The following is a 23,454-nucleotide window of genomic DNA, read 5'->3' on the forward strand; positions in this document are numbered from 1 at the left end:
GAAATACTGAAAAGATATGATAAATTAATTCTTTTTGCTTACTTTCCTTCATCCCTTGTCAAATTTCGTTTCGCGACACAAAAATTAAAGGGACACTGAAGATGGAACTCCGCTGACCCTGGTTTATCTGACTTAAAATAGTTGCAATAAACATGTGATCGGTTTGTTGATCTGGACTTTGTTATAGATTTACTATGTCTGAAGCGATTCTTATAACGTGATATGAGTTCGCTGATTTTGGGTTTATGGTATCCGCTCTGTTATCTCTATCGCTGTTTTCTTCAAAACTTAAGTTACTACGTCTCCAATGTCATTCTTGTAGAAATATGCCTGGTCTTGAAAACTTTCTTATCTTTCTTGTAGAATTTGCAGCGGCTAGTACTATACGCTAGAATTGGATCTTCTAGTAAATGTTTCTTATACTAATTAGGCGTCTCGTTTCTCCTCTCATATACGCCTCGTGCTAACTGGCATACGTCGCTGAATGCCTTTAACTTTGCAGTCACATTTCAAAGGGAATGACTAATGGCTCCCACTGATAGGAGGTAATCAAAACTTTCATCACATTTAGTCGCCTTATGATGCGCAGCGACGTCCGTCAGCCACATCTTGTTTGAATTCGGCAGCTTTGATTTTGATGTCATGGTGAGGCAGCTATGGTATGTTCTTGCAGCAGTGTTTCGTCTCATCCTATAGATGCGATCACTCATAAATTGATAATTTGTTGTGTGTGAAATATTTTGCAAAAAAAAATATTTTTCAAAACCATATTTAATAAATGCACACTTGGATATATTTTATGTACTCATACATTGAATGTCAAGGCAAAAATAGTGACTGCCTGAAATGAAAATATGTACAAGAATCGTGATGTTATTCAGCGTGGTAGGAGAGAGAACAATGAGCAAAATAACAATGCATTTGCAAAAGGTAAAAATATTTATAAACAGAGTAAAGAGAAAAAGCAAATATTAGCTGACAAGTTGTTACAGCGGAAATACGAGCAGGCACCACCACAAGCTGACCGTGCAGTCAACCAACCGACATAACGTAACATGACACTTATGCAACCAGTGTTGCCAGAACCTTTCTGCTAAAACGCACAGAGTGACAAAATCACGGCTAAATAACGATTCTTAGACTTTTCCTGTTGTTATTGTTGTAGCGATAAGGACACTCTCCGAAGGTTTTGGTGAGTGTGATCGATGTTGTTGGTCCTTTGTCATTGAGGTACTAGCCCGACCAACTCGGGAACGATTTAGTATGACCACATTGAACTTTCCGAGCCCATTTTGTGGTTATTTCTATACTATTTGGGGATAACTTTGGGATCAGTTCAAAACTTTTTCGTAGAATCATTGGTATCAATCCGCGATTATGATAAGATAATTTCGGGATTATTTTGAATTTTTGAGCCATTGTTTTAGGAACTATTTCGATATCCATTTTGGTTTGTTGATCTTCCGACAGGGTGGAAAATTAATGTATTTCCCCATCATTCCTTGTCAAAATTTGTTTTGTTGTGGTGTTGCGCCATCAGCGGTGTCATTTGCGCCAGGCTGCAGAAATGACAGAACATACTATACACGTGTATACCGATGATTCCAAATTAACGGAAGCGTTCAGGTCTGCTGTTTACTGTGCCGATTCAGAAGTAAGTAGATCCTTCAGGCTACCAGATTACTGCAGCGTCTTTCAAGCGAAAAGTTTAACCGTGAAAAAAGCAGCAGTGATTTTGGAGGAAGGGAGGTTAAGCTGCAATCGCGTCAATATAGTCAGGTGACGATCAAGGTAATTATCTAACACACTAATTCATCAAAAAGTATACTGGAATACAAAGAAGCATTGAAAAAACTTCGCGCAGGATGGATCATACATCTGTACTGGGTTCCAGGTCATAAATGGATAGAAGGTAACGAAAAGACGATGAGTTGGCAAAGGAGGGTGCACCACTCGGTAAACGTCCCAAACCGTTTTAAGAGAAATCCAAAGGAGACAGGAGTTGAATATGATATATCAAGCAGCGGAAAAGGCATGGGGCACGAGCTACTGGAAGAAATGGTTGAGCACGTCCTGTGTTCGTATCCCGCGCTCGCCACGGCAATGCTCCATCTGTTAGGGGCGGGAGAGCTGCCATGTTTCGAGGCAGCAGTTAAGCTAGGTCCTAGAAAACTTCTAGTATTTGCCAAGAGGACGGAACCCTGGCACCTGATTGGAGTTTTTCCGTTTGGTTGTCAAACAAATTCTGGCAGCACTATGGACATATATACTTTTATACACATAGATAAAAGTACATACATACATACATTTACACATACACAAATGTTGCTGTTCGTAGAGTGGGAGTGTGAGTAACGCGGTTGTTGGCACGTACAATTTCCTTATGCTCACAATAGCTACGTCAATGTGTACACTCTGCACGTAGTCATATATAAATTTATATACATATGTATATCAATATCTCAAGTAGTTTCAGGATTAAAACGTTTTTCATTTAAAGCCAGCACAAAACGAGGAAACTGAAAGGGTGTTAGAAGTGAAAAGAAATTGGCTATTTGTAAATTTTTTTTGTAGTGCAATAACAATACTCGAATGGTTGAGTTTCAAGAGTTTTAAGTTTTAAAGGTTTTATCGAATTTTATTGAATGCGAACAATAAAGTTTAGGTGAGGACAAAAGCCTATATTGACTGCTGAGTGGAATATTTCGGAATTTGTTTCAATCCTGCCCTATCTGAGCACAATTCGTTCAATACGTTTTGACATTAGCTGTGCCGTTTATGAAAAAAATTGTGAAATTGGGCGTTATTAATACTTTTTCTGAGATAGGGCAATTTCGAAACTGCAGCCGGAATATTCCACTTAGCAGCCGATATTATATACCCGAGGGAAGGGTTTGAAGGATATCTAATTTATACAAGCGGGTTTAAGAGGACTCTGCACACATACACATAAATTAAAAGCTAGAAATTTCTACCTGAAAGACGTTGAAGCGATTTGACAACCTGTAGGATCTATTTATTACTGGATTGATACAATAAACAGCAGATCCGACACCTAACGTGCACTGTGTAACACTGCGGTGGTTGCGAGGAGCCGGTTGAGAAAGATCCATAACTGATGGAAAAGTAACCGGTGGACAGTGATAGTGTTCCCAAACTACATTCTCAAAAAAATTTATAGAGTTATAAATAAAAATTTGGAAATATTCGTACAATTTTCTTGAATTGTTCCTTTCCCTCTCCGTTTAACTCTTCCTCTCAAAAATTATTTTATTTATTTTGATGGCCCTTATTCTTTTACTTTTGCTATGCCAATCTCCCATTTTTATACCTTTATATTAAGTCGCTTTCATGTTTGCCCCCCATTTCCATAGAGCATAGTTCAGATCTGGGAGACATTACAATGCAAGTGAGAAAAAAATCCGCTAGGTGGCGCATGGAACGAGATATACAGAAAATTAATTTTAAAATGGAAATTTTGCGATCGACTTCTAAGTAACTTCTCGGTGATCCAGAGGCTTGAAACTTAGCACATAGTTTGCGAGTCGATGGCACTACAATTCATGGAAAACAAAATGCCGCCAGGTGGCAGACGAATCGAGATAAACGAAAATCCCTGAAAATGCCTGAAAAAACGCAGGGAATCATGCGATCGATTTTTAAGTAACTTCCCGGTGAGCTAGAGACTGGAAACTTCGGCCGTGAGTCAGAACCCGGTGACAATGCAATATTTGATCAAAAAAATTTCGCTAGGTGGCGCTTGGATCGAGATATTAGGAAAATTAATTATAATTTGGGAATATTTCAATCCATTTTTAACTAACTTCCCGGTTGCCTAGATACTTGTAACTTAGCACGTAGTTCGAGACGCAGTGACAATACAATTTATAGAAAACATAGTTCCGCTAGGTGGCGTGCTAATTGAGATAACTACAAATCCCTGAAAAACGAGGGGAGTCTTGCGATCGATTTTTGAGTAACTTGCCGGTGAGCTAGAGACTTGAAACTTGGGCCTTGGGTCAGAACCCGGTGACAATGCAATAGTTGATCAAAAAAAAATTTGCTATGTGGCGCATGGATCGAGATATTAGGAAAATTAATTATAATTTGGGAATATTTCAATCCATTTTTAACTAACTTCCCGGTTACCTATAGACTTGTAACTTAGCACATAGTTCGAGAGCCAGTGACAATACAATTTATAGAAAACAAAGTTCCGCTAGGTGGCGTGCTAATTGAGATAACTACAAATCCCTGAAAAACGAGAGGAGTCTTGCGATCGATTTTTGAGTAACTTGCCGGTGAGCTAGAGACTTGAAACTTGGGCCTTTGGTCAGAACCCGGTGACAATGCAACATTTGATCAAAAAAATTCCACTAGGTGGCGCATGGATCGAGATATTAGGAAAATTAACTTTAATTTGTGAATCTTTCAATCCATTTTTAACTAACTTTCCGGTGACCTAGACACTTTTATCTTAGCACATAGTTTGCGAGTCGATGGCACTACAATTCGAGGAGAACAAAATGCCGCCAGGTGGCAGACGAATCGAGATAAACGAAAATCCCTGAAAATGCCTGAAAAAACGCAGGGAATCATGCGATCGATTTTTAAGTAACTTCCCGATGAGCTAGAGACTTAAACTTGGGCCGTGAGTCAGAACCCGGTGACAATGCAATATTTGATCAAAAAAATTTCGCTAGGTGGTGCATGGATCGATATATTAGGAAAATTAATTTTGATTTGGGAATCTTTCAATCCATTTTTAGCTAACTTCCCGGTGACCTAGAGTCTTGAAACTTGGCACACAGTTCGAGGCTTGGCGACAATATAATTTATAGAAAACAAAGTTCCGCTAGGTGGCGTGCTAATTGAGGTAACTACAAATCCCTGAAAAACGAGGGGAATCTTGCGATCGATTTTTCAGTAACTTGCCGGTGAGCTAGAGACTTGGAACTTAGGCCGTGGGTCAGAACCCGGTGACAATGCAACATTTGATCAAAAAAAAAAAAAAAATTCGCCAGGTGGCGCGAGATATTAAGAGAATTAATTTTGATTTGGGAATATTTCAATGCATTTTTAACTAACTTCCCGGTTACCTAAAGACTTGAAACTTGGCACTTAGTTAGAGACCTGGTGACAGTATAACTTACAGAAAACAAAGTTCCACTAGGTGACGCGCTAGTCAAGATAACTGCAAATCCTTTAAAACCGTGGGAATCTTGCGATTGATTTTCAAATGACTTCCCGGTGAGCTAGAGACCTGAAACTGGGGCCGTGAGCCAGAACCCGGTGGCAGTGAAATATTTTATCAAAAAAAATTCGCTAGGTGGCGCATGGATTGAGATATTAAGAGAATTAATTTTGATTTGGGAATTTTTAAATCCATTTTTAACTAACTTCCCGGTTACCTAGAGACTTGAAACTTGGCAGTTAGTTAGAGGCCTAGTGACGATACAACTCACAGAAAACAAATTTCCGCTAGGTGGCGCGCTAGTCAAGATAACTGCAAATCCTTGAAAAACGAGGGGAATTTTGCAATCGATTTTTAAGTAACTTTCCGGTGAGCTAGAGACTTGAAACTTGGACCGCGAGTCAGAACACAAAATTCCAAATGCCTTTTTGTAGGCAGCACTAAAAGAGTGAAAATAAAAAGATGATAAAAAAATTTTAAGGACTACCTTTATATAAATGGACCAAAAAATAGTTGGCAAATTTTCCTTTAATAAAGACTTAATCTTGTTGAATTTTGACTAACAAGCTTTAACAATAGCTCTTGTAAAAGAATTTTGGGAATTAAAATTATAAAGGTAGAGCGCGTGCTTAAATTTTAAATAATCAATTAGTTAATCCCAAGTACATGGTTTGGCTTAAATTGAAAGATTTCGCTCCACCTTTATAGTCTTAAATCCCAAAATTCTTTTACAAGAGCTATTGTTAAAGTTTTTTAGTCAAAATTCAACAAGATTAAGTCTTTATTAAAGAAAAAATTGCCTACTATTTTTTGGTCCATTTATATAAAGGTAGTGCTTAAAATTTTTTTATCATCTTTTTATTTAGTCCTTATTTATAAATCAATACCGAATTTGTAGTTGTGATTTGGAAGACGAGTTTCACTTTGCAGAAGGGTATAAAATTAAACCTAAAATGAGAAAGTGAAGGAGAGTGCCAACACCACGTTGATTTCGGAGTCAAGCAGAATGTGGATTTTCAGGATTTTCTTGAAAAAGTATGAATGATATCTTTTCTGGATTTTTTCAGCTACAAACATGAATAGAATGCGAGGCTCTACATCCTTTTGACACCTGCCTCTTCCAACCTCCATTGAAATATCTAAAATTCTCTCACAAGATTTTTTGTTAAAATTTTCAGTTGTGCTATCAATATTATATTGTAACGAATTTGCTTGCAAATCCTCTTATTTGCGCTTCCGCTAAGTTCGAATCACTAAACTGTTGAATAAATAACTCCAATATTGAATAATGGAAAAATGGCCTTTATTAAAGTACTTCACAATAACACTTATACTTTGCAACTAGCTGGCTGAATAACCAAACTGATTGATAGCTCAAATGAAAACTGACTTTCAAAATAATACTGCTATGGCTCGCTAGATAGCGTCTTAATCGAAACTGCTTGATAGCCCAAATCAAACTGAATTCCAGCGCTTCTACATTTGCTGCCTTTTATACTCTCTGATTTCAACGTTCGCATCTTCTAGGCGCTTCCATTTCCAGAATCTACTAGATGCCATCAGCTCTCAAAATTTTCAGCTGTAACTGCAATTGCACGATTTTATAGCCTCTCTCATTGCATACTTTCAGGAGTATCTCAGATATATGCATGTGTTTGTGCATTGATTCTCCGCTGCTCGTATACGTACATGGTACATATGTGTAGAAGCAATTATTGTTTCGTTTATGTAGATACATAATGTTTGATCTATGGATGTGCATTCACGTCACTGCTTAGCATCGGCTTAGAGATAGCAGCACCCCTTAGTTTTGCTAATATGAGTAACAATATCATAAAATGTACTAACTTATCTGTATTTCATCAATATAATACAGCATTATCTATTTATCACAGTCCCCATTAACTTTTTCATCTACGTCACTAATAATTCACAATCGGGAAATCTTATTATTACAAAGAAATCAAAATTAGTAAAACCAATAATAAAACCAATTATTGCAGTCAAGTCTATTCATTTACTAATAACTGTTTATTTTACAATTCTTGTCTTTATTAGAGCTTCTACTTCCACCGTTCGTACTAGATACACACCCCCAAAATAAAATGAAGCTATTAAAATGTTATTGCTGCACACTAAACTCATTTCAAATTTCCGGAACGCTTTTACCCGAGATGGTATTATAAATAGAATTGTTGTTATTGCAATATAGCTTGCTTTCGTATGCTAATCAAGTACGCTACGCTGTTGTTGCTCCCACTGTGCAATGGGAAATATGTTTGTATTGGCAGGATATATAAACTTAGTTGGGCTTGTGCCAGCTCGGCTATCTGCCGTTTGTACTTCTTATAGCAACAACAACAATATTGGCAGCAAGGCTTATAGAAATTCAAACAGGTACCCTGTAGCATTGTAATGCGTATAATAATAATTTAAATTGTTACATATACTTAATGAGCAATTCAAGATAATGAGAATTGTTGCACTTGAAGTTACGTAAACGACGTGGAGGCGGAAGAAAGGAATTTCGGCAGAAGTTTTGCTTGACAGATGAAAGTACTAACTGTTAAAAACGATAAGTGGCGCAAAAATTTATATGGTTAAATTAAAAAAAAAATTTCATATTTTTAAAAGACGTTCCACATAGGTAGATTTTAGACATTTAGGCGGCCGTAATTGAATTTCTGAAAGTTGCCACAATTACAAAAAAAGCACTCCCACAGCTTCAGATTAGACAGAGGAACAATAATTCTACCCCTTCCCAGCCATCGCATACCTGGTACTAGCTGTCAAGTAATCGGAATTTAGCTATTTCTGAAACACGTGTTATATTTTTTTTAACCTATGTGAAATCACATGATTTAACGTGAATATTTTAAGTTTTAAGATAATTGAATTGAGTAATTGTGATGAATTCTGATATTTCAGGTAAATACTAACATTATTAATGGTGTTTGTGATTTTTAAAAGTTATAAATTGATAAAGAACCTATTTTATTTAGGATGTTAAACAAATTTTTAATTATTATTGTTTTTTGATTTTCGGTGTTCAAAACCAGTTTTGTTATGTTTCCAAGTCCGTCCAAGTTAAAATTAGTTTTGAACATGGTACTTGGCACAATCAGATTGCCAACTGTATTAAATTTAGCTGCAGATACTTGCAGATAGGGGGTTAGATAGAGGGTTTGATACACCCTTGTTGCTATACAACAAGAAAAAATTAAAGAAAATTAAAGACAAAAATAAGCTTTTATTATTTTGGTTAATAAAATTAACTAAAAAGTAAACAATAAATTGACTCTAAAGAAATATAACACTTTATAAGTTCATTGTAAGCTTAAACGATAATTAGGCTTTTTCGTCTGCGACAAAAAAATTCTATATTGTACATAATTATATATTTTTAACATTAAAACTTTACACCTAAATTATTAAATCTTACAGTTTATATCACAGTCCTAATTGTTCTAATTATTTAGTTCGTTTTATTAACAAGTAATAGAAGCTTGTTCTTAGAAAAGCTTTAAATATAAGTATAGGGGGTGAAACAAAAACACATATATCAGTTACATCTGCGTATAATGCGTATTGGAATTTATTAGTACACATTTTATGCGCAGCAACTTCAGAGGTGTATTTAAAGTTTAAAGCATTGTAAATATAAGTATTGAAGTCATGAGCCTGGGCATTCGCGCAATTTTAGTGATGTAAATTGCATGGCGCCAGCGCCAATGCGGTGCCAGCTCAATGGTAGCTCATTGACGAAATTACTCCAAGCGAATTTTTGACGCTTCTTAGTAGTGAGTGCGTAGTACATTTTACTTGCGCTATTGAGTGAAACGACATTTGTGTGTCAGGCACGAGTTTGGTGTTATTAGCGCTACTGGCAATGATGACACTGAGCTGTTGACGGTAGCGCTGGTAGTTCAGATTTTGAATCAGAGAAAGAATTGATGACCCGTGTGAATTATTATGGCTTTGGCCGTGTAAATTATTATGGTGTATTTGTATATTTTAGATTTAATGCACAATTAATATTTGTGTGTTTGAGCGGCCAAATAATAACAGTAGTATTGCTAAAGTGCTGCTTAGTTGATGGAATGTCGCTAATTTCTTAGCGATGATCAGCAGATTGTCAATATTTCGTTCAACGGACGCGCGAAATTGCCACATCTGCTCAAATTTTCCAAGATTTTCCATTCTTGATTTAACTTAAGCTGCTATGCCAATATTTTTCAGCCAGCTTTTTTCAAATAGGTAATTTTTCCAAAAGCAAAATAAATTACAGAAAAGATTACAGAGTTAAACAGCCTTAAAAATTCAGCTATGTTGGTTATACACATAAATACAACAGAGGGTTGTGTCACCGCTTTTCGCAAGCGTTGAGATTCACCACGCGTGACACGCGTGATTCACCACGTCCAAATATCACAATCCACGGATAGGTACCGGCGGGTTTGTATGGGACTTAGGCTGTTATGCCAAAGTAAATACAAATCTTTACCGATAACTGTGTTATCGATTAATTTATCGAATTCTAACAAAGTAATATTGTATTGTCGTCGGAGTTATACATGTGTGCAAAATTTCAGCTCAATCGGACACCGGGAAGTGTATCAAATTTAACTTGCAAGATTCCATTACAGACAACAAAAGTGAAACTAAATAAAAGCTTATAAAAATAGCCTCGCTGCGCAGGTATTTTTTAGTGTTACACAGTGCAATATCTATTTTTTTAATATAACCGATTAATTACACAAATTATTATAATTTTTCATTTATTAAAGAGTTTTAAGAAGATATAGGCAATAAAATATTTTTGGCCGCCTAAAACTTGTAGATTTATGTGCGTTCCTTATAATTTAAAAGATATGCATATGTACGATATAGTTAAAAACATTTAATTCGCGAAGAGTAGGACACGATACCAGATTTTTACAGAACATCAGAAATCAGCTTGGACGTTATTGAAGCTTTTACAGCAATGGTGTATGGGGGTTTTGTATTTTTCCGTCAGGTTTAGGTCGCGTGACAAAGCTTCGCACTACCACGAGGGTGAGATTTATTGATAAGTTACCTATTTCCGAACAATATCACTTCATTTCTGTTTCCCTGAAGTGAAGTCAGTAACTAGTGATACGATTTTCTAGTTCGAAACTTAATCTATTGTGCCAAATAAGTACTAGTACGTCAGCACCTAGATTTGCTCCAGTTATAAAATCGACAGTTTGGATATTTATATTTCATGTTAAACATATATTTAAGATATAAGCCACCAAAAAAAAAAAAAAAAAAAAAAAACTGCTAGAAACTTTAAGGAGTTTGACTATGAGTTTGCTTTTCCCACCAGTTCAGAAGTATTAAAAAAAGGGATAATATCGAAATAGAAGCAGCATGTAGATTTTCGGTCCGGTTCGGAGCCAACGAAATTACAAAAAAAAAAAAGAACTAGATTTTAGCTGCAAATTTTTACACTAGTTCGGCAGTAACGAAAAATAAAGCACCAGCTATAAGGTGGAAATTTTTATTTAGTTGGGAATTAGTGAAAAGGTAATGCAGCAGGGACAATTTCCACCGCCTAGGACATCTCCATGTTAAATTCGCCAGTTGAAAGCACGTAAAAGCGACAGATGGCCAGGATTTGTGCCTAATAATATGATAACCTACATGCCCCCTGTCATCCCTCAGTATACGCTGCTAGCTGTAAATGAGATAGGTCCAAGTACATACTATCTTCGCTCTCTACCCCACATTAAGTTTCGACGATAGCTTGCTTGTCTTAATTAAGATCTAGTCCAAATTCGAGACACTAGGAGGTATAGAGCGAACAGGACCAATTTCAATTTCATTGGAATGCAAAATGAAGCTGACACATCTTGTCAAGGATAAAAATATGCTATTCAGTAAAACTAAGACCATCCATAAACGTCCATTCGGAAGTATTGCTGAATAGCTCTCGAGTATCAGGGTAAACACTTAGCACATAATCTGCGTATTCCAACAATTTCTCTTTGTTTAAAGCTACCTTATGTATACCTATATCTACTGACTTCCCTTAGCTGTTCTCAATATATTTTGACCTCTCAAGGGGTTTCATTAGGAAATTTGTTTGGGCTAATGATCCCGTAATATGTAGGATAAATTTTCACCTCGAAGCTTTTGGTGGATGAAATTCACTTGCGAGTGTTTCAAAAAAAAAAAAAAAAAAAAAAAAATAGCGAGGGGCGACTCCTTTAACAAAAGGAGTGACCCAGTTCTGTTGTTGTTGTTTTAGCGATAAGGACACTTCCGACGGTTTTGAGGGGTGTTATCGATGTTGATAATTCTTTGCCGGGTTTAGATCAGGTACGTTCCGGTAACAAGCACCATTACAAGCGCGAATATCTCGGGACTATTTTAATATGACCGGATTGAACCTTCCATAATTTTTGATTATAAATCGATAATTTATAACTTAAATAACATATCGATCACTCACAATTATAAATTGGTAGTAAATTGGTAAATTTTCGATAAGATATCGATGACTTTTAATATCATATAGAAACAAATTTCAATGAATAATCACAAACTTCGGACAAAAATCGAGCGGGTTCAAATTCCACTCCCATGGGAAAGGGTTTGAAGAGATTTACAAGGTATAATCGAAACAGCTGTCCCATTGTCCGTCATCATGTCACGTTATTTAAATTTTTCCCAAATAATTAAATAAAAAATCGATGACTTTTCGATAAAAACCCGATAACTCAACGACAAAAAATCGATCATTCATCGAAAACTCTTATTATCAATAGCAAATTGTTAACACTTCGATAAAAATTCTATAATTCGTCGATAACGCACCTATAAAAAATCGATAGCACATCGATAAAAAAGCGTTATCAAACTGTTTCTCTAACATCAACTTTACCATTACATTACACTACAGTCTAGTGACTACGCTTACGTTGAATTTTTGTAGTCCCTCATATAGCGTATGACTTTCAAAGACTACGCCTATACTAACGAAGCGCTTACAGTCTAGATTCCCTTATATCGCAAGATGTTAACGCATCAAGAAATGTTTTCTAAAATATTTTGATATTTCTTTTCCGTGACCCTCGGTAAGGGAAGTGGAATATATTTAGAGTGCAACTTGTTAAATGATTTTGATAAAATATTATGGAATCGTCCAACTATTTTACTGGTTTAGAGATATTTTCAAGTTTCATGTTTAACAAAATGTTTAAATGTTTTTGCCGTTCTCTGCTCTTTTCTTGGGGAGGCTGAGTCCGAGAAGGATGATGACCTAGTCTTACTCCAACTCGATAACTACTACAGTCATGTGCTATGGAAGTTACTCACAAGCACTTTTTCGATTTTCTGCGATACACTGATATATAAATTAAGCCTTTTAGCTCTGGCCTCTATTACCCAATGAAATAAATTACTCCAAATTGTTGGATAACAGTATTAACAGCTAAAGCTTGCAAGTAGGATAATTCGATGAACAACAAGTATGAACGGTTCGAGCCTTTCGCTCTATGCATAATGAAAATGTTGTTTTTATTATTATTGGGTAATTTTCCCCGATATTTATTTATTACTATTTAAAGTGATGTTACCGTGGTGTCACAGCAAAAATATATTTATTAAATTTCCACTTGGTGACTTTATTTCCATTGACGTTAAACTAATCAGCATTATACAATCTAAAATACAAAACAAATCTACGAGTAAAATTTACATAAGCAAACATAGATCACTACTTATGTATTAGGGATGCATCGAATGTTAGTTTTTTGAAATGGGAGTTGGATTTGCCTTATCGGAATCGTAACCAAATCGGAAGTTGAAGCAGAGTTCCGAAAGACAAATACTGAGTTAAAAGTAACGAGTAATGAATTAAGCATAGCTATTGGTGCATTTTTCGTACTGCTACATAATGGCACCAACGCCAAGGTAGGTGTCAATTCAGTGACACAAAGCGAATTTTCGAAGCTGCTTAGCAGTGAGTTGGTGCCATTAGAGCCATTATCAAGAAATGTCCTGGAATGCAAATTAGCATTGGAAAAACTTCGCTGAGGCCGGACCATACATCACTACTGGGTTCGCAATCATAAAGGGATAGAAGGTAACGAAAAGGCCGATAAGTTGGTGAAAGGGATGCAGCAGTCACTGTATCGACGGAAGACGTCCCAATTCATTTTGGAGAAATCAAAAGGAGACAGGAGTTGGACGTGATATATTAAGCAGAAAAAGCATGGAAAGAAGTGCGAGTTTGCAAAATTTCTAAGATTATGTGCAAATTCTACGACATTGGCCTAACAAAATGGTACAGAGAGAACACTCAAGGTTCACAATGGCCATACTAAGAGGACACTGCCTTCTGGCGTCATAAGCTTATAAGTTAGGTATCGTCAGTAACAGCAGGTGTAGCAAGTGCGACCTACAGAAAGAAACGGTTGAGCACGTTCTGCGTTCGTGGCCTGCGCTCGCCAGGGTAAGGCTCCAGTTATTAGGGGCGGCAGAGTTGTCAGATCTTGAGGCAGTAATTAAGGTTGGTTCTAGAAAACTTCTAGTATTTGCTAAGAGGACGGAGCAATTCTACAACATAAGTCCTGGTATCTGATTGGCGTTCTTCCGCTTGGTCGTCAAATTTATACCCATTTTTATCATTATTATTCATCATAAGTAAAATTTTCAGATTCCGAAATTATAAAAATAGTCTTACTTCATATCTACTTGAATGCGCAAAATTTATTAAGCTGATACGAGCTACCAGCTTAGTATATACATAGGGTAGATGGATGTATGTCTTAAACTCAGATAGCTTGAGTGGTTTCTTAGTAAAACACAGCGAAGAGAATTAAGCAAGTGTTAAGTGTGTTTTAAAGCTAATTGGCAGAAAGATTAAGGAGATCTTTGATGACCACGACATTGAAAAAAACCGCCTTGTTCTTAGGTAAGAAGAGTTTTCTGACATTGAATTGCGAGAACCTAAAATTATATTCACGTCACAGTGGTCAAAAAGTTCTAATCTAGCGTGCTTTGCTAGAGTTTGATGCAGACCCCTTTTCCGGCTCGAATTTCATTTACCTGCAACCCCACTAAGTCGGCAACGAAATCGAACACAGAATCAATCGAAAAATATGATTTTTCTGAATCAGATTCGAAGCTCCGTTGTATACGCAATATATATTGATACGTCGCCTTTACTTTAGGAACTGCCACATTTCATTCCATTTGAATGCGCTTGATTGCGCTTTACTAATCTTTCCAAGAAATTTCTTTGAATTGCATTACGCGGATGTTGAAAATTCAATTTATTCAAAGACCAACACTTGACAAATAGAAAAATGAAGTAAAAACCTTTCATGAACAGCCATCAGCGAGATCCGTCGAAAACAGCAATAAGGTGCATTGAGTATTTGCTAACAATACAATCAGACAAGTATATATGTATGGGTGTATGTTAGGGTAGCCATCAAAAATAAAATGAAAGTTACTTTTCGGTATCACCCTTTCAATTGGTATAACCTTGGCCAAATACACATCGTCGCCCCCTTGATAGAATTTAACTTTATATCAATTTTACATTAAAACTTCAGTGGGTAAATTTATAAATCGGTAACGCCCAGGTATTACAGTTTTCACTCAAAACGAGTTGCTAATACTGACCAAATGGAGAAAGTTTTCTTTATATGGTTGTAAAAGAAAGGGGATGCCCATAATTGTTTAAAAGTACCAAAAAACCCTTTAAACCACAACAAAATATTAAAAGCTGCCTACACCATATATTTTCGAAAGGTTTTTAATTTTCAACGTACACATTCCATTGCGGGTATTCGTTCTACCGTAAAATTTTGTTGGATGGAGTAAGCACATTTTACAGATTAGCTGCCGATAACGCTGTTATCTATAACAAACCGATAACACCTCGATAACAAGTCATTATCACGCATATAGCTCATAGATGGAATATCGACAGCACTCCCATAGCAAATCGATAACTTTTCACTAACAATTCGGCAAATAACTTTTGGGTAAAAATCCGATAACTGGTCTGTAATAATTCGGTGCGGTGTCAATTAAATTCGATAACGCATCGGTAACAGTTGTCTCCTATAACAAATTTATAACGCACCGATAATGTCTCTCTTCGATAACAAATTTCTAACATTTCGATAACATATCGATAACTCGTCCCTACCTGGTCGATAGCACGCAGATAAAAAAAAACTGCAACAAATGTAAAACAGACAGCAAAGCAAAATGATAAACAATTGGTAACGTTTATTGTTATAAGCACATCGTTAAGACTGCGATCACAAAAAACACAAATCGATATAAGGCCGCCGATTTCGGTTCACGTTTCGACTACAGTTCCGGTGGGAATCAAGGGTGTGATAAGCGCAATACAAATGTTAATGTTGAATTTATCATGCACATATTAAGCTTGCGAGGCTCTGGCGATCCCAAGTTCCTCAAGGTACTGGAGGGGGGGGGCATGTTAATCGTTTTCGAGCTAGTACCTTAATGGTTGCTTTATCACTGGGACGTATTAAAGGACCATCAACATCGATAACACTCCCCAAAACCTTCGCGGCGTGTCCTTAATTAATACAACAATGCATTTAGGTTTCTCATCTCCCTCTCCACCCTCTTCCACCTCTTATTAACTGTCTTTTCCTTTCCTTACTCACCCTACACTTTAATCTCTGTATTCCTCCAAATACCATACCACTGCCATACCTTAAGCTTGCACATTTACCTTATGCTTACATTTTGTATTCCTCCCTAAATTTCTAGATACAAGGCGCGGTAACCTCAGAAGAGTTATAGGCCGGTCTTACAACTTGCGTCGTGCTCCTTTAAATTTTTCCTACAAATTGGCGGGACCTATATGTTTTATGCCGACTTCGAGCGACATTTGCAAGGCAGATGAGTTTTCGCTGAGAAGCCTTTCATGACAGAAATACACTAGGAGTGTTTGACCAATCTTTGCCAAGGGGCGACCCCGCTTAGAAGAACATTTATTTTTTTGAACCCGAAAAAACTTGTTTATAAATTTTTATGTTGCTTTGCCCGGTGAACGAACCCAAAGGCTTCGGTGTGGTAAGAAAATAATGTCTGTTTTTGCTATTTAAGAGCTGCAGCATACGTCCGGTTCAATTTCTAGCACTCGTTTGTTGCTTCCTGTGAGTTATTTTATAGATTGTTGTTCTTCGACTGTATATTTGATTTAACTGCCTTAGCTTTGGCATTGAATGATTTTCAATACCTTACCAACTCATCAACTACTAGATATTTTCACTTGTCTGGACATCAAGATTGAATTACAATAACTCAAGCAAATAACAAACAAAATGTTCGTTGCAGTCAATTCATTTTATTTTATGTCTTTAGCATCATTTGCTTTTCTTTGTTCTCATTAGCGCTTGTAGTGATGGTCTGTGTTCATTTGAAATGCTACTCTTGAATATTTAGCTTCTCAAAAGTAGAAAATAGTAGCTTGGTAGCTTCACTTAAGGGCTAAAAACTAAGCAAATTTTACAATGATCCGGGGTTCCAATCATTGCGGTCTTAGCCTAAGTTAAAATAAATGTGTGGAGATCGACATTCTCAATTTCTCCTCAGCTTTATTTTGCTCTTTCGATCTTTCGGTCGTTCTTCTTTTCTATTTTTAACCCCAGGGCCATACAGCCGCGGGGAGTGGGATTGTCACATGTACCTGTGTGCCGTGCTAATGTAGAGCCTGAGTCATGCGCATAAGCGGTCAACCGATATAAAAAGGAGCTGATTATATTTACGAGGATACAAGATTTAGGAATTTAGACCAGCCTAAAGCGAAGAGTACCGTTGATACACTCTGACAGGGTTAAATACTTTGAGATTTGGCAAGCTATCACGGCAGCCTAATATGAAGAACAGGGCTTGAAAGCTGTAACTTGCGTTGTAATGTAGGAAGGGGGCAGTTGGCAAAAATTGGAGATTCTCATCATGAATTCAGTCGATTATAGTATTTGTAGTATTGGTCTGCTGATCAATACCACACATTTGTGGTACGAGACCCTTGGTGACGCGGCATATAAGCTCGGGAATCATGCTAGGAGCAACATTACTAGCGATCTATGACTTCAGCGGATGAATGTGTTTTGTTGGCTTGGACAAGAGTATTTTGCTAGACGCTCGATTTCGGCCATAAGCCTATCACTGGCAAACGTCTCTTAGCCTAAGCGGGCGCTTGCGAACTTCACCTTAAAAGAGACTACGAGATTCCAAAAAAAAAATTCTTTGGTTAGAAAGAAGCTTAGTTTTATTAGAATAAAGTTTCATTTGAAAATAAACTAAATTCATTAGAAATTAAAAAGTTTCATTTGATTTGAAAAAATTTTCATTTAGCTTGAAGAATGTTTCGCTTGACTTGAATAAAGTTTCAATTGAAATGAAAAAAATTTTCGTGGTTTGAGAGAAGTTTAATTTCATACAAAAAAAGTTTCTTTTGATTTAGAAAAAGATTCATTTCATTTGATGCAAAAAAATAATCATTTGATTTGAAAAAAGTTTAAATTCATTAGAAAAAAATTTCGTTTGACTAGAAAAGTTTAATTTCACCTCAAAATTTAATGTGTTCAAAATGTGAATGAAATAAAAATGAAAACTTACTGCGATGCGCATTGTCTGTTGGGTCTCTGCGTAATACAATTCTTCGTTTCGAGGAGCAAATAGGACCCGAATCCACGTCATGAATTACAATTTTAATAGCTTCACCATCCATTGAGGTTTGACGTCGAGGCGCTTCTAGATCTTCCAAATTGGGGCCAGTAAAAGCGGCAAGTGGAGGTGGTATTGTGGTTGGTAAGTTTGTAGGTAACGCGCCACGTTGTTGTAGTGCTGCCAAATCGGGACTGAAAAAAGTAGAGAAAATTTTAACAAATTGTTATTACATATTTTAAGGCGTAAAACACTATAGCATTCAAAATTTTACGCAATTTCAAGTGAATTTTAGAAAATAACGTTTTAAAATAAAATAATCTATAATATTCATAAATCATGTAAAATTCTATAGCTAAGCTTTCAAGCTTTTTTGATTTGAGATACATTCTATTCTATATCATACTTACAGTTGCGAGCCACGTCGCCGCAAGCGTCTATCATCATCCACTGTTAGCACAGGGCTACCTTTGTCAGGGCTTGGCGATTCGTCATTTTGCAGATCTTCGGATGGATTCGGTACACGAAAAGAAGGTCGGCGCGAACCAGGTAAAGCAATTTGTGGCGCCATACCATCGCCAGGTGAACGCTGAAGTTGCGTGGCGGCTGGGGTTATACCTTGTAGCAAATTTGGCGCAAACACGTCATATGCAGATTTTCTACAGAGAAATTGTAAGTTTTAACAAAGCAAACTTAATATATGTATGTATGAACACTTCTATGTTAACTTACCTTCTTGGCATTGCCGCCGGTATGCCAAGTCCAGGCTCACCGCCCGCCATACCTAGTGCGCCAGCTGTACCACCTGACGCCGCCGCTGCCATTAAAGCGATATTCATATCATCGTCATAGCTGTGTTGACGTGCCACACGTGAACCACGTCGTGATGCAATACGCGATAGCGGCGCACCAAAAGGCGGTTGTTGATCCAGATCTGATTGTCGTGGCGGGCTTGATGAACGACTAGGTGCCATGCTGCGTCCACCCTTTCGAAAGTCCAAATCACCGCCTGGTGTTTTATTGCCCTTCAACTGCTTTTGGTTTTTGCATATTTGCATAAGAATGTGGATTGGGTGCGGGTGTGGCGTGGTTGTGTTATGGGTTTCACCAGAGTGGTGTATGCAGGCATCACGCATATAGTGATACCATAAGGTATGTATGTATGTATGTACATGGGTACAATTTTATTGGTACAAAAGCAAAAGTACGGAAGGTACGATAGGTAAATTGGTTTCAATTTTTTGATAGTTGAATTGGTTCTTCCACTCGTTTGCACACGCACCCAAACACAAACACATTTATATACATAAATACGAACTAAGGCAAACATAGCACAAATCAACACATAACATAATAAGAGCAACATAAATAATAGCAACAATAACATAAATAATAAAAAAGCACAAGCACAATAGCAACAAACACACACACAATCAACGATTAGAAACTATTTTCAAATACCTTTTCAAGTTCTTTCAGTGAGGCGGGTGATACATCCGAATGTCGGCGCACTTCGGGGCTACGTGGTGGTGCTAATGCTGCACCATTTGCCGGTGCTAGCGTTTGTGTTGAGCCAAGTTTTGCATCGGAGTGTCGTCGTTGCAGCGCCTCAAGCACAGGCACGTCCAATGAGGAATCGGTTGAGTCTTGTGGGATGCAAACACGTGATGCCATCTTTCGTCGACATACACTGCAACGCCACATATTCTGAAATGTATAAGAAATGTGATTGATATTATTTATAATATTATTGCTTGTATAGTACCGCATATGTGCATAATAGAAATAACGGTATGATTAATTATAAAGTGATAAATTTAAATGAGTAATTATTGTATATATTTATATGTCCTCTCAAATCTCCGAAACAGCTCAGCCGTATAAGATTTAAACTTCGTACCAAGTCAGTACACTAACTCCCATGTTTTGGGAGGGTGGGGTGGCTTAGAATGTTCCACGTGGCCATACTGAATCGTTCGCGAGATGGCTGTGATAGTAATGGTGCTTGTTACCGGAACGTACCGGATCTATATCCGGAAAAGGACAATCTACTTTGATAACACTCCACACAAACTTCGGGGAGTGTCCTTATCGCTACAGCAACACCAGCTGCTATCTATATATAACAAGTAGGGAAGGCTAAGTTCGGGTGCAACCGAACATTACATACTCAGTTGAGAGCTATGGAGACAAAATAAGGAAAATCACCATGTAGGAAAATGAACCTAGGGAACCCTGGAATGTGGTTGTATGACATGTGTATCAAATGGAAGGTATTAAAGAGTATTTTAAGAGAGAGTAGGCCATAGTTCTATGGATGGACGCCATTTAGGGATATCGCCATAAAGGTGGACCAGGGCTGACTCTAGAATTTGTTTGTACGATATGGGTATCAAACGAAAAGTGTTACTGAGCATTTTAAGAGGGAGTGGGCAATAGGTCTATAGGTGGACGCCTTTTCGAAATGTCGCCATTAGGGTGGGCCAGGGGTGACTCTAGAATGTGTTTGTATGATATGGGTATCAAATGAAAGATGGTAATGAGTATTTTAAAAGGGAGTAATCCTTAGTTCTATAGGTGGACGCCTTTTCGAGATATCGCCATAAAGGTGGACCAAGGGTGACTCTAGAATGTTTGTACGATATGGGTATCAAACGAAAGGTGTTACTGAGCATTTTAAGAGGGAGTGGGCATTAGGTCTATAAGTGGACGCCTTTTCCAGATATTGTCATTAGGGTGGGCCAGGGGTGACTCTAGAATGTGTTTGTACGATATGGGTATCAAACGAAAGGTGTTACTGAGCATTTTAAGAGGGAGTGGGCATTAGGTCTATTGATGGACGTCTTTTCGAGATATCGCCATTAGTGTGGGCCAGGGGTGACTCTATAATGTTTGTACGATATGGGTATCAAACGAAAGGTGTTACTGAGCATTTTAAGAGGGAGTGGGCATTAGGTCTATAAGTGGACGCCTTTTCCAGATATCGTCATTAGGGTGGGCCAGGGGTGACTCTAGAACGTGTTTGTACGATATGGGTATCAAATGAAAGGTGGTAATGAGTATTTTGAAAGGGAGTAATCCTTAGTTCTATATGTGGACGCGTTTTCGAGATATCGCCATAAAGGTGGACCAAGGGTGACTCTAGAATGTTTGTACGATATGGGTATCAAACGAAAGGTGTTACTGAGCACTTTAAGAGGGAGTGGGCATTAGGTCTATAGGTGGACGCCTTTTAGAGATATCGCCATTAGGGTGGGCCAGGGTGACTCTAGAATGTGTTTGTACGATATGGGTATTAAATGAAAGGTGGTAATGAGTATTTTAAAAGAGAGTAATCCTTAGTTCTATAGGTGGACGCCTTTTCGAGATATCGCCATAAAGGTGGACCAAGGGTGACTCTAGAATGTTTGTACGATATGGGTATCAAACGAAAGGTGTTACTGAACATTTTAAGAGGGAGTGGGCATTAGGTCTATAGGTGGACGCCTTTTCGAGATATCGCCATTAGGGTGGGCCAGGGGTGACTCTAGAATGTTTGTACGATATGGGTATCACACGAAATGTGTTACTGAGCATTTTAAGAGGGAGTGGGCATTAGGTCTATAGGTGGAGGCCTTTTCGAGACATCGCCAAGAGGGTGGGCCAGGGGTGACTCTAGAATGTTTGTACGATATGGGTATCAAACGAAAGGTGTTACTGAGCATTTTAAGAGGGAGTGGACATTAGGTCTATAGGTGGACGCCTTTTCGAGTTATCGCCATTAGGGTGGGCCAGAGGTGACTCTAGAATGTTTGTACGATATGGGTATCAAACGAAAGGTGTTACTGAGCATTTTAAGAGGGAGTGGGCATTAGGTCTATAGGTGGACGCCTTTTCGAGATATCGCCATTAGGGTGGGCCAGGGGTGACTCTAGAATGTGTTTGTACGATATGGATATGAAATTAAAGGTATTAATGAGGGTTTTAAAAGCGAGTGGCCCTTAGATGTATATGTGAAGGTGTTCTCGCGATATCGACCAAAATGTGGACCAGGTGATCCAGAAAATCATCTGTCGGGTACTGCTAATTTATTTATATATGCAATACCACTAACAGTATTCCTGCCAAGATTCCAAGGGCTGTTGATTTCGCCTTGTAGAACTTTTTCATTTTATTCTACTTAATATGGTAGGTGTCACACCCATTTTACAAAGTTTTTTCCAAAGTTATATTTTGCGTCAATAAACCAATCCAGTTACCATGTTTCATCCCTTTTTTCGTATTTGGTATAGAATTATGGCATTTTTTTCATTTTTCGTAATTTTCGATATCGATAAAGTGGGCGTGGTTATGGTCGGATTTCGGCCATATTTTATACCAAGATAAAGTGAGTTCAGATAAGTAGGTGGGCTAAGTTTAGTAAAGATATATCATTGTTTGCTCAAGTTATTGTGTTAACGGCCGAGCGGAAGGACAGACGGTGGACTGTGTATAAAAACTGGGCGTGGCTTCCACCGATTTCGCCTATTTTCACAGAGAACAGTTACCGTCATAGAATCTATGTCCCTACCAAATTTGAGAAGGATTGATAAATTTTTGTTCGACTTATGGCATTAAAAGTATTCTAGACAAACTAAATGAAACTGGGCGGAGCCACGCCCATTTTGAAATTTTCTTTTATTTTTGTATTTTGTTGCATCATAACATTACAGGAGTTGAATTTTGACTTAATTTACTTATATACAGTAAAGATATTAAATTTTTTGTTAAAATTTGAATTAAAAAAATTTTTTTTTAAAAAAGTGGGCGTGTTCTTCATCCAATTTTGCTAATTTTTATTTAGTACATATATAGTAATAGTAGTAGCGTTCCTGCCAAATTTCATCATGATATCTTCAACGACTGCCAAATTACAGCTTGCAAAACTTTTAAATTACCTTCTTGTAAAAGTGGGCGGTGCCACGCCCATTGTCCAAAATCTTACTAATTTTATATTCTGTGTCATAACGTCAACCCATCTGCCAAGTTTCATCGCTTTAACCGCCTTTGGCAATGAATTATCGCATTTTTTCGGTTTTTCGAAATTTTCGATATCGAAAAAGTGGGCGTGGTTATAGTCCGATATCGTTCATTTTAAATAGCGATCTGAGATGAGTGCCCAGGAATCTACATACCAAATTTCATCAAGATACCTCAAAAGTTACTCAAGTTATCGTGTTAACGGACGGACGGACGGACGGACATGGCTCAATCAAATTTTTTTTCGATCCTGATTAATTTGATATATGGAAGTCTATATCTATCTCGATTCCTTTATATATGTACAACCAACCGTTATCCAATCAAACTTAATATACTCTGTGAGCTCTGCTCAACTGAGTATAAAAATCAAATTCTTTGTGTGTATGTATTCGCTATGAAAACGTATTTCTCACATTTCAATCATCACCGAATTTTGGTTATAGGTTCCTTCGATCAACGGGAAGGTTTTAGGCTAAAAATAATTTAGATATATAAAAGGGGAGTGGCACCTCCCATACAAATGGAATATTTGGTACCTTTGAAGGTATACATGCCAGAACATT

At 37.4% G+C, this 23,454-nt stretch overlaps 1 protein-coding gene across 2 annotated transcripts in view; it reads right to left on the minus strand.

The window, feature by feature from the left end:
• The window catches only part of Fife (regulating synaptic membrane exocytosis protein fife), a 297,378-nt gene that overhangs the window by 137,566 nt on the left and 136,358 nt on the right, over positions 1–23,454 (minus strand). The window contains exons 4-7 of one of the 2 annotated variants that reach the window (XM_067787840.1): positions 19,352–19,597; positions 18,623–18,876; positions 18,301–18,549; positions 17,843–18,084 (exon numbers count right to left, since the gene is read on the minus strand). In XM_067787840.1, the coding sequence (XP_067643941.1) occupies positions 17,843–18,084; positions 18,301–18,549; positions 18,623–18,876; positions 19,352–19,597 (991 nt within the window). Of the gene's footprint in view, positions 1–17,842; positions 18,085–18,300; positions 18,550–18,622; positions 18,922–19,351; positions 19,598–23,454 lie in introns of both variants that reach the window. The other variant, XM_067787838.1, reaches the window with a different exon arrangement.

The sequence above is a fragment of the Eurosta solidaginis genome, chromosome 5, assembly GCF_040869045.1.
Source record: "Eurosta solidaginis isolate ZX-2024a chromosome 5, ASM4086904v1, whole genome shotgun sequence".
NCBI lineage: Eukaryota > Metazoa > Arthropoda > Insecta > Diptera > Tephritidae > Eurosta > Eurosta solidaginis.